Raw genomic sequence first — 12,570 nt, 5'->3', positions numbered from 1 at the left:
CCTATTTTGAGAGCCTTCTAACCTAACTGGACTATTTATAAATTGCGTGATAATGTATCAAACAGTGTTTCTTTGCTACTCATAAAGTTTTCCCTGGCCAATTCTTTGAGAAGTGGACGACCTCCTCCTCCTTCCTAGCCTGTCTCAGTCTGTAAGCTAGGCTGATACCTGTGTACCATGTGCATCCCGCTGGGTTTGAAACACCAGTGGCTCAGCCTCAAAACTCACATCAACACATCACCACAGTAGGACAAACTGACAGACAAGTTTGTCTCTCTACTGGAAACCTCTCCTACCACACTTACCTGGGTCCCTGTGGCTGACTCCTCCTCTGCCCAGATTCCTAGGCCTTTTAATTCCCTTTCTTCCGCTCTCCCACCCTGGTGCTTTGGGCATGCCTGAGTTCCCTATCCTCACCGGGATCCCTGAGGCTGACTACTCCTCTGTCCGGGTTCCTAGCTTTTTATCCCCTTTCTCCTGCTCTCCCGACCTACTGCTTTGGGCGTGCCTCAGTTCCCTCTCCTCACCTGGATCCCTGCAGCTTACTGTTTCTCTGTCCGGGTTCCTGGCTTTTAATCTCCTTTCTCCCGTCTCCTGCCCTGGTGCTTTGGGTGTGCCTGATTTCCCTCTCCTCACCTGGATCCCTGCAGCTGACAGGGATCACCTATTTTGGTCATGTTGTCAGAAGGGACCATTCCTTGGAGAAGGATGTCATGCTTGGTAGGGTGGAGGGTCGACCAAAGAGGGGGAGGCCTTCAAAAAGATGGATTGACACAGTGGCTGCGATGATGGGCTCAAGCATAGCAGGGATCGTGGGGCTGGCACAGGATCGGGCAGTGTTTCATTCTGCTGTGCATGGGGTTGCTATGAGTCGGAAATGACTCAACGACACCTAACAACAACAACAACAAAGGAGATCCACAATGGGGTAAACAGCCAGTGGATTAGTTACTAATGTTGCTGTTGTAAGGTGCGTCGAGTCAGCTCTGACTCATAGTAACTCTATGCACAACAGAACTAAACACTGCCCAGTCATGCGCCATCCTCACAATCCTTGCGAAGCTTGAGCCCATCACTGAAGCCACTGTGTCAATGCACTGTGCTGAGGATCGTCCCCATTTCTGCTGACCCTCCACTTCACCAAGCATGATTTCCTCCTCTAGGAATGATCCCTTCTGACAATATGACCAAAGTAGATGAGACCAAGTCTGGCCATTCTTATTTCCAAGGAGCATTCTGGCCACACTTCTTCAGGACAGATTTGTTCATTCTTCTGCCAGTCTATGGTATTTCTAGTATTCTTCACCCATGCCACAATTCAAAGGCATCAACTCTTTGGTTTTCCTTATTTGTTCAGTTTTTACATGCATATGAGGCAACTGAAAATACCATGGTTTGGATCAGGTGCACTTTAGTCTTCAAAGTGCATCTTTCATCTGATGATCCTACCTCATAGTTCAATGTTTACTAGAGTTGATACTATTCTGGACCAGTCTATATTGTTACGTGAAGGAGAAGAAAAATTCTACGCTTTTTGTTCTCTGCATGGCTTGACAGGGACCCTCTTCTGGATGACACAGGCGCCTGGAGTGTCTGTGTGTCATTTACATGTCACGTCTTCTCCACATCAGGTATCGACAGGTGTCATTTTTGCAAAAATGGCTTTGAAGACTTGACCTGGGAGTTTTTAATATCTTTAAAATTTCTGATTCCCTAATATTTCTTCCTAACAAATAAATGATTTAAGTTTGTCCAACAGATGAATGAGCCCAAATTCTAATTTTCTCTTGTAAACATAGAAATATGCAGCCTGGAATTAAATAATATACAAAGGTACAAAAACACATTCATAGGGCTATACTGTTTGTTTAATTTTAACTTACTACTTTTCTGCTTGCAGGGGAGGCTAAAAGAGAAGAGAGTTTTAGTATTACCTATATATCACTTTGCATAGTAAAATGATGCATCAGGTTCCTTTATAATGGTGATTTCACTACTGAAAAGAGTCAGCTAATGTAGAAATTAATTTTATTGACCAGCTAGTATCATCAATGGCTTAATATGTGGTACTATCATCACAATGGGGTTCTCTCCGTGTACTTTTTATTCTTTTCTGAGATCCTAAAAATCTCTTTAGTTAGTGAATTGAACATCATAAATTTTAACACTTGGGAATTCTCTCTCTCTCTCTTTTTTTTTAAATCAAGCTATAACTAAAACTAGGGGAGGTGCAGTGTAGTAAATTACCTGGTATGGCTTTAATATGAATTTTTCTGAAAAAGTAAGTCACAGCTAAATTTTGGAACATCCCTATAAATATTTCTGTAAGTTCTCCATAGTTGGGTTGTTAGGCACAGCCTTTGACCACCCTTACTTTCTCATATTTGAGAATTCTCACATTATGTTGTTGATATAAATGCATGGGAAAAGAAAGGCAATCTTTCTTCAATACACACTCCTTGCTTGACTGCTGTTAGTAAATGTTTGATTAGTCATTAAGAAGCCTTGTTACTAATAATACATCATGAAAACTGTCAGTATCTAAACGATTTTTGCTATGGAACAAACCTGTGACTCACCGTCATCTTACGGATAGCTCAAATCCAATTGTTATAGACCATTAAACAGTGTGGCTATGGTCCAGGTCAGGAGATAGAAATAAAGGAAAGTAACAAATGACTCTGTTACCTCCTTTAATAGTTATGTCAAAACCCTACCATCATATTTAAAGACTCAAGAAATAAAAGTATTTCTCCTTTTTCGGAGTACAGAATTACTAGCTCCACTAAAAATTAATGAATCCAAATGAAAAGAAAGCTTAATGCTACAGCTTTGATATTCCTTCAGGCCCAGGAAATTCTAGTGGGATTGATGAGGTAAGTTAACAGGCTCCTCAAGGAAGGTTGGGCAATCTACTTCCATAGTGATACCACCTCAGAAACCCAAGGAGGGGTCGCTATGATTCGGGTCCAACTCAACAGCACATAACAACAACAACGGGTGCCGGTGACAAAGAAAGGCCCCAGTTGTTCCACTCACCTCTCCACAGTTGCTTTTGATGGGTGTGAGGTAACCGCATGTGGGCTGGTCACTGGTTCTCCATTTCCTGGAGAGTTTGTTACACATGGAAGTGCAGATACTGTTGGACATAGCCAAGGAGAGAGAACAAAGAGTTACTGATACTGTATTATCAAACCCAAACCCCATGGGCCAGAATGGCTGAATTTATGTCCTGTCTGCTATTTATCAGCTGTGTGATCTTGGGGAAGTCACTTAAATACTCTGTGCCTCAATTTCCTCATGGGTAATAGTACCTATACTTTAAAAGCTACCCTGAGAATTAAATGTATTAACATCTGCAAAGGACTTAGTGCCCAGTACATTGTAAGGACTGAAATAAATTTATTACCTTTGCTTGCACTAAATTGACTCCAGACAAAAAATTTATAATATTAAAACCAAAGCAATTAATGAAGATAGCAGTAAGCTGACTTGGTCAGGCTGATTCTGAACACCTGTTATAGATGAAATTGTGTTCTCTCAAAAAATATGTTGTAAATCCTAACCCCTATACCTGTGAATAGGAGTCCTGGTGGTGCAGCGGTTAAGTGCTTGGCTGCTAACAGAAAAGTAGATGGTTTGAATGCACTAGTGGCTCCATGGGAGAAAACACTTGCCCCTGTAAAGACTTCAGCCCAGGAAGCCTACTCTGCAGGCAGTCCTACTCTGCCCCATATGGTTACTATGAGTCAGAACCTACTTGATGGCACCCAACTGGATGGCACGCTACATGATCCCATTTGGGAACAGAGTTTTTGTTTGTTATGTTAATGAGACTGTATCTGTGTAGGGTATGCTTTAAATCAACCACTTCAGAGATCTAAAAGAAGAACAGACAGAGAAGCAAGCAAGCACAGATGGGGGAAGACGGATGCCACACCACACGAAGATTGCCAAGGAACCCTGGCACAGAAACTAAAAAGAGCTAAGGACGTTCCCTTAGATCCGACACAGAGAGAAAGCCCTCCCCTTCAGAGCCAGTGCCCTGAATTCAGACTTCTAGTTCCTGTGGAAGAAACCCTAGTGGTGCAGTGGTTAAAGAGCTTGGCTGCAAAACCAGTGAGTGGCTATTCAAGCCCATCAGCTACTGTAGGAGAAAGAAGTGGCAGTCTGCTCCATAAAGATTTATAGCCTTGGGAAATCCTATGGGGGCAATTCTACTCTGTTCTATGAGTTGACTCAACAGTAATGTTTGTTTATTTTTTTAATAACTGTGAGAAGATAATTCTCTGTTTGTTAAAGCCACCCACTTGCAGTATTTCTGTTAGAGCAGCATAAGATAACTAAGACCACATCTTTACAGAAGGATTCAGAGCAAATCACCAGGGATGCCTTAAGTTATAAAAAACACTGCTAAAACTCAGTTCAGTTCTAGTAACCCTTAGAATGAGGAGGATTTCTTGAATAGAAGGTCCCCAGTTCAATGCTCAGCTAAGCCAACAATATAACTAACTTTATAATCTGGGGCAGGGTTACTTAAAGTATGTGGCAATTTATGGTTTGGGCCTGATGTGAGAAAATCACTGAGATAATAACACAGGAGAAGACAGACAACATGCAAAGATGCACCTACAAGCTAAGGATTGCTGGCAGCCACTGGCAGCTGGGGAGAGGCATGGGATAGTTGGAATGATTTCAAAGGCATCTCAAGGGAGTTTTATTTCCCAGTCTGGCACAAATTCAACAATCAGTGGTACAATCAGTCTGATAACTGAAGCAAAGGAACAATTAATAACTTGAAAACTAGTAAAATTTACAAAGCTAGTAAGAGTCAGCCTCTGAGCAGATTTCTGATAGGTCTAAGAGACTCACCTCGCTGGCCTACTTGCCCCATAGAATCCTCCCTGGGGCACTGATAATACCAGTCAGCACTCTAGCGTGTGACTGGGAGAAGAGGAAGATGTGTGATCCACAGACAACCCTTAAACCCCTTTATAGTAGTTTAAACTCAAACCAAATTTTGTGTAAGTGTTAAAAACATTGTACAATCAATAGGTACAATGATTGCTAAGTTTCACCTTTTCTCTTGTCTTTATCCATTCTGAGGCTGAGGTACAAAGAATATTGAAAGAACTGATGGGGAGAAACAGAGAGGATGAAAAATAAGGGACAGATGAAAAACAAGGAGCTTCACCATACAAAACTAAAGAATCAGTCCCTCAACAGCCCTCAGTCCAATTTGCATTTTGAATTATCATTCTGACAGCCCATAGGGGCTATGACAGCTTATAGCCTGTATCTATGACATCATCCTTGAAGAGAGAGTGCTAAAAATGCAATAGGCTTAATATGCAACAACTAGGACTATTCTTCAAACAAATATAATTAGCACACCTTTAAAACAGTCTGGATGCCCTGTTATAAAGCAAACAGGACACACCAGAAACTAGAATAGCTTTAACTGAAACAAACTCAAAACACCAATAATATTTTATATTTGAAAACCCCTCGATTTTCAGGGAATGGATTTTCCCATTAATCATCTGGTTTGATCTTTATTCCAGTCCCGTGAGCTCCTCTAGCCTCACAGAGAAACTGAAGTACTTCTGATTCTTTCTTTTCATATTGCAGATGAGGAAGAAGAAGACCAAATGGTGAGCTATCTAGTCACCCACTTATATATGCCATCATGAAGACAGCGTGGGTCATAAAGAAGCAGAACTGGAAGCCAGTAACCACAGCCTGTCAGTTAACCTGTGAACTTCCTGGACGTAGAGACCTGGCTTGTTCTGTTCACACTGAATCCCAGCTCCACAACAGGGCATGGCACAGAGAAAGGCTCCAAAAATGCTTGTTGATACCAAGAGAAAGTACCATTTGCCTGACAAGGCTTAACTGAGGACTAAATAAGAAAACGTATGAAAATACATCCAACACATTCAACAAATATTAATGGAATCTGAGTACTAAAATTAAAGTTCATTTTTCATTTAAATCAAATTTGTTTTTAAATAACCAAGAAATCAATAATCTCTGCCCAAAGTCTATACCCTATGAACAACTTTCTAACACAATTTCAATAGACTGTTCACTTTATTGCTACTCTTAAGTCAGAACTAAAAGAACGTTTCAATCCCTTTTTTGAGAACTGCCACAGGTGTACGTTGTGAAAACACAAAAATTTAAAATCCTTAAGAGGAAATATAAACATGTACTACTTTAGCATATAATAAATAGCAAATGATTTAATTTTATAAACTCAAAAGGAACTCTTCTAATCGTATGAGTGTGTGTATGTATGTGTGTGTGTGTGTGTGTATATATATATATATATGAATACATAAATATAATGCATATAAGTATATGCAAATAGTTATATAAACACACATACAACTATATGATGCTTTAAAATATAAAATGATTTCAGGTATTAAGCACTCCACCAGAGTACAATAAAATCTGTGAGAGCTATAACATGTGTGAGGTAGAAACCTATCAGAGAAGGAAAGCTTAAATATTTATTTTCCACTAAAATGAGTAAAAGAAAAGTGGTAAGACTGTACTGTGTCAAAGGCAGACAACTTGCAAGACCCAGAAAAACAAGGCAATGCTGTTGCATTCTGGCTCTCACAGGTTTTATTGTATAAATAAATGGTGAAAACACATCTGTTAGCAATGCTACAGAGTTGCTTTTTTTTAAAATTTCTTTTAATTTTTATTGTGAGTTGGGTGACAATTGACAGAGCAAATTCATTTTTCATAAAGCAGCTTATATTTTGTCTCATGACATTGACTGCAATTCTCCACATTGTAACAGCTTTCTTCCCACTTCCTCCCTATAAGTTACCTCTTTTCTGTGTCCTTCCCTTCCATGCACTCCTGTCCCTTAAGTTGTCTCCCTGTGCTTACACTGCCTTTCTGATCTGCCATGACTGATTGATCACTCCAAGTAGTGTATCTACTTGATGTAAATGTTCAGGCTGGAAGCCACAGGAGTGAGTTCAATTCCAGACCTGAAGGGTAGCTAGGGGCCATAATGCTACAGGTGAAAATCTGTGGACTAGATGACACACATCTATGCTTCTATCACTCTGAATATATATATTTTTAAATCAATGACTATCTTGAGTCTACACAGTCAATTAAAAAATCCTTCATTTCATCAGCCCAACAGGTAGAAAGACCTACATGCAGAACACCTACCTAGGGTGATGCACTCACCTATCCTAGGGAGATGCACCCCTTAGATCAATCAGCCATGAGGCACCAGAAGGGTAGCATTCCCATAGAGGGAAAGTGGGATAGACAGGAATGCATAGATAAGGATGACACAGGGCGTGGGTAGTCACTGGGAGGAGAAGGGAGGAAGAGTATTTTATGGTTGGGAATAGGAATGGGGCCACGAAATCAGATATGCATGAACTGTTGAATGTAAAACAAATTTGCACCCTAAGCCCAATAAACAAACAAACAAAATCCTGTATTTCAGTTCACTGAAATAAATACCTGTTCCTCCAACGAGAGCTCCCTTGGCTATATCTCCATTTCTCTGGTCAAGAGATTTCTACTCCCCATAAAAGAAAAAAAAAAGCTTTTAAATATTAAAGTTACCAATAAAGTAAAGAAAAACAAACTAAAAGCTATCAAGACTCCTTGAAAATGGCTATCTCAATACCTTATCTGTAGCTTCTGTTCTTCTGGTTCTTTTCATAATCTCCTCCAGTCGCTACAAGAAGGAAAGAGTTGAGCAAAAGAATCAGATACTGAAAATAAGCCAGCTGGCACATTTCTCTGATGAAACAAACAGCAGATTATTAAAAACATGGCTGTGATTTTGGGGAAATATAGTATCCACTGCTGGTCTCAACTGGAGTTGGAAACTGGCTTAAACCATACAAAGAAGAAGTGACTTTTGGTGAAAGCTGAAACACTGAGTGATTTCTTTGGGGAAGATTATCAATACTAAGAACTGCTTTCGTTTATTTGAAATGGGGCAAACACATTTGGTTTCTGATGACAATGAGCTAGCCTCTTGGTCCTCAGACACCTTCAAGGCCATCAGGACAGTCAGTGTCCCACGCCCCTGCCGTTAGATGCAGCTACCTTTTTCCTCTCCAGACGCTCCTGTTCTTCTCTCTGGAAATGCTTCTCTCGTTCCTGCCGGACCCTCTCTGCTTCTTCCCGAACACGAGCCTCTTCTTCTTTCTGAAAACAAAAAGTTGCCATCTACTTTCTAATAGGCCAGCTTTGCCTACTGCCCAGCCTCTCAAGGACACTCAGACATCATGGCACGATAGATGGAGAACATGTGGAAGATGAGAGCGTGCGTGTGCGCACAACCACACCTGGGAGTATTCCTAGCGATGACACAGTTAGTGTTTTCCTCAGTTCACCTGTGATAACCTCCCATCTGGAACGAGTAGCTGCCCTGAGACTCTCTGGCTTGCATAGGCCTGCAGCCTCGCACCTCCCAGGGGCCCAGAGACCGGTACCTGCTTCTGCATGCGCTCCATCTCCTCCTGCTCTTGCTCTTCTGCTTGGCGTCGGAGTTGTTCTTCCTTCTCCCTGGCTTGCTCAGCTTCTAGCTGTCGGGCTTCTTCCTCACGACGCATTCTCTCCTCGGCCACCCTTTGAGCTAGTTCCTCTCTCTTTTGTCTGGAATCAAGATACAGGAGAGTTACTTGAAAGGAGACCCGAGTTTGTGGTAACTACAAGAACAGGTTGTTCAAAGGTATGGCAGAAAATATTTTCCACTAGACTCCTCAGAAGACAACTGGGCAATCTACTTCCATAGACATACTGCCTCGGAAACTCAAGGAGGGATCACTATCTATGAGTTGGAACTGACTGGACGGCAGTGAGAGAGGACACATTCAACATGATTAAGAAACAAAATGTAACGCCACCCTCTAGTCTTTCTTTTCCCTTCCCAGTCTTAATGCCTCTTGTGATAAGCAGAAACAGGAGGTATTTTGAAGAGAGTTTTTTTAAGATCTAAAATTTAACTATCTTTGAAAGATAAGACTTACTTAATCTTCTGAATTCAGGAACAAATTTAAAGCCAAAACAAAGAGGAATTCTTTATAAATGAATAAATAAAGGTCATAGTGTCCTATCTTCCACCAAGGGCATGTGTTCTGAGTAACTTTCACAGAACAGGAGGAGGATGGGCTACAAAAGTTGCCTGCTGGGGTGAAGGGAAGGGCACATCCAAGATGGCTGCCTAGCACAAGGGGTGTGGTCTTTCTCAAAGGAGCAGTTCTGTTTGTTTGAAGAACATTTATGTTGACATTAGCCTTATGTGCTCCAGAAGGTGAATGACTAACAAACTGTCCCTGGCATAGTGTCTGGCAGGCAATTATGGGGCAGTTAACTGTCTTACCCAGCTATCCTCTGACAGGTGTTTGATCTGGAAGGAAGACTACATGAACCCTTACAGTGCAGTTTTAAAATGATGACAATTAGATTAGGAGAAAACACTGAGATTAGAGATATGTTAAGTAAAAAAGTAGGATGCACAATTAATTGTACTTCCATTGTAGTCATACAAACATACATACACACAATTATTAGGTTATTATAATAAGAAAATGTAATTTAAAAACAAAACAAACAAAAAAACCCACAACACTTAGTGGCCAGAGGAAGGGCATAGAAGAATAATTCTGAAACAGCTAGTCCATCCACCTTCATCACCGTTAAAAGCTCCCATCTTACACTGAAGACTTAATCTGAGGCATCACTGTATTACTAATATCAAGTCCTTGAGCAATGTCTTCTTCCCTTTACCTTTCAAGCTCTTCCCTCTCCCTCTTCTCTCTTTCCTCCTTCTCTCTCTGCTCTCGAGCCAGCCGCCTTTTCTCAGCGAGCAGCCTTGTGGCCTCTTCCGGGTCAGTTGTACCTGCAGAGGTCTTAGTAGAAGGACTGGTAGTCACAGAGGAGGACGGGGCTGGGACCGAGGCTGGGGCTGTGGCCGAGGTTGGTGCCGAAGCTGTGGCTGTGGCTGGAGCAGCTGTACAAACAGGTACAAGGAGAAAATCAACTGGAAACAAAACCCAAAGAACAAAACAAAAATTAGCATTCCCTACACCCCAGGCCTAGAATTTATCATTATAGAAGAAAAGGGAATGTTTACTGCTGTGTGTTCTCACGGTCTCACTGTATTCCATCTGTAACCAGGCAACAGTAAGGAAAAGCTGCATGTGTGAGTGAGACGTCCAAAGATGGTGACGCTCTGTCACCAAGTCTTATTTTTACACAAGTTAAATAAGTTAACAACATATATCGAATGTGTGCTGAGTAAACAGAGCTTCAGGTTAGGTCCTGTGGGAAGTTACACACTGAGCAAAAAGATGATGAGATCTTCCATTTGTCTTTTGTTGCATTTTTGAAATTCCTACTCTTCGGTGACTGTTCAATAGTAGAGCACTAAAGCCTTTCTATAACCATGCTCAGCGGCCATGCCATGAGTCCAGATTCAGGCTGGGAAAATGACACCAGACATCGAGGGCCCTACTGTCTACCCAATGCCGGTTCCCCACCTGAGATGGGAGAAGCCAAGGGTCTCTTCTAGTACAAGGTGGCACTCGTACGGCTTACACTTCCTGGGACTCCCAGTGAGTCCTAATGCTAAGATGACAGCCGATGCTCTTTGATCTTATTCAGATTGAGAAACAGGACCTAGAGAACTGGTGTAGCAGGGACCGCCGGAACTGCACGATTCTACAGCACAAGGCATCAGGGAGGTGCAATCTCTGGCATCTGACCATTCCAGATCTTCCTCTTAAGACTTGGGTTTCTCCTTCTGCTCCCACAGGTATTTCTTTACCATCATGACACCCGCTGGCCCTTCTCTTCTCCATCTTTTCATGCAGATGACATGAGACTCTCCCATTATCTGACAATATTTGTCTTAAATCATCTATTTGTGCTTTGCCCTCACCCTCTTTCCTCAAATTAAGTCTTGTTGTTATGTGCCGTCGAGATGGACCTGACTCATAGCGACCCCTCCTTGGGTTTCTGAGGTGGTATCACTACGGAAGTAGATTGCCCCATCTTCCTTCCGAGGAGTGGCCAGTGGGTTTGAACCGCCAGCCTTCTGGTTAGCAGTCAAGTGCCTTAGGCACTACGCTACCAGAGATCCTCAACTAAGTCTTAAGGGGAGTATTTTTGAATGAAGGCAATATGCAACAAGAAATAGGGAATTCCTAACTCCAGGTGATTTTAATCTTCTGAATAGCATCTGGTTAGCCTAGAAGATATGAGATTCACTGGGCCTTTTGGAAAAAATTCTGGCCTGTGTCAAATCCATAGGCTAATCAGTCCTTAAATATTAATATGCATCGGAATTGAGTTGCCAGATTTAATTGCTTATCCTGTATTTTACCTGGCAACTCTACATAAGAACCAACTGATAAGCTTATTATCCTTCAAAGTCCTGGGATCCACTAACACATATTCTGATTCAATAGGTCTGAGATAGAGCCCACAGATCTGTATTGGAAACAGGACACATGTAGTGGATTAAAAAGACTTCCACAAACTCCTCCCTTCAAAATATGCAGATGAAGTCCTCTCCCTTTGAGTATGAGATGAACCTAGTGACTTGCTTCTAATGAAGAGAATATGGTAGATATATTACAATGTGGTTTTGGAGACACTAGGTCACAAAAGACACTGTAGCTTCCATTTATTTATCTCCTGGATTACTCACTCTGGTGGAAGCGTGCAAAGGCAGAAGACAGATTGCAGGACATCAAGCAACGCTTTGAAGAGATCCATGTGTCATGGAACTGAAGTCTCCTGCCAGCAGCCACGAAGAACCATCCTCCATATCCACCAGAGCCAGCCGAGCCTCTGATGACTGCAACCCTGGCTGATAGCTTAGGTGCAACCTCACGAGAGACCCTGAGTGAGGTCCATCCACCTAAACCACTCCTAAATCTCTGACCCAAGACATTGTGTGGTATAATAAATGCTTACTGTTGTTTTAAGCTGCAAAATTTGGGGCTAATTCATTACACAGCAATAGATAATGAACACAACATTCTCATACAGGTGCTCTGAACACTCCATTTTGTGAAATTTGGAATAAAAGGACTCAGAAATCATGCCTGAATTAATATATTGTGGCTCTAACAACAGACTTTGGGATATGTAATTTACTGTCTTTCTACCTAAGAACATTATACTTAAGGTCCCAAAATTAGCCTCCGACTAGAATTTCCAAGTCGCCAATAAGAAAAAAAATATTCTAATAAAAGCAGCACAAAACAAAAAGAGCAAGCGAGTATGCTTACCAAACCCACATCCCACGACAAGGCAAAAAGTGTCCCACTTCTTACCAGGGACAGCTTCTGGCTCGACAGGTGTCCCTTCTTCAACTGTGGCCTCTTCCACCTTCACTAAAGGTGCCCTGCCCTTCACTGTGGGCTCATTGGCAACTATTTGAGGTTCCTTCTCTGGGTCCTTTTTCTCAGGCTCCACTTTGATTTCTCTCTTGACAGGGCGGATGTTGCCGGGAGATGGGGGCCGGGCTTGAGCAGAGGGAGCTTTGATTGAGCCAGGAGA

The 12,570-nt window shown here is 41.9% G+C and overlaps 1 protein-coding gene across 1 annotated transcript in view; it reads right to left on the bottom strand.

The window, feature by feature from the left end:
* The window catches only part of MAP7 (microtubule associated protein 7), a 205,856-nt gene that overhangs the window by 8,314 nt on the left and 184,972 nt on the right, over positions 1-12,570 (bottom strand). Inside the window, exons 10-17 of the mRNA XM_007946315.2 lie at positions 12,345-12,568; positions 9,790-10,042; positions 8,493-8,655; positions 8,104-8,205; positions 7,676-7,726; positions 7,507-7,564; positions 6,063-6,065; positions 3,040-3,139 (exon numbers count right to left, since the gene is read on the bottom strand). Coding sequence (XP_007944506.2) covers positions 3,040-3,139; positions 6,063-6,065; positions 7,507-7,564; positions 7,676-7,726; positions 8,104-8,205; positions 8,493-8,655; positions 9,790-10,042; positions 12,345-12,568 — 954 coding nt within the window. The remainder of the gene's footprint in view (positions 1-3,039; positions 3,140-6,062; positions 6,066-7,506; positions 7,565-7,675; positions 7,727-8,103; positions 8,206-8,492; positions 8,656-9,789; positions 10,043-12,344; positions 12,569-12,570) is intronic.

The sequence above is a fragment of the Orycteropus afer genome, unplaced genomic scaffold, assembly GCF_000298275.1.
Source record: "Orycteropus afer afer isolate SDZICR_OR568_19922 unplaced genomic scaffold, OryAfe1.0 scaffold00155, whole genome shotgun sequence".
Taxonomy (NCBI): Eukaryota; Metazoa; Chordata; class Mammalia; order Tubulidentata; family Orycteropodidae; genus Orycteropus; species Orycteropus afer.
The sequence above is the reverse complement of the archived record's forward strand: the minus strand, read 5'-3'. Positions and strand labels throughout refer to the sequence as shown.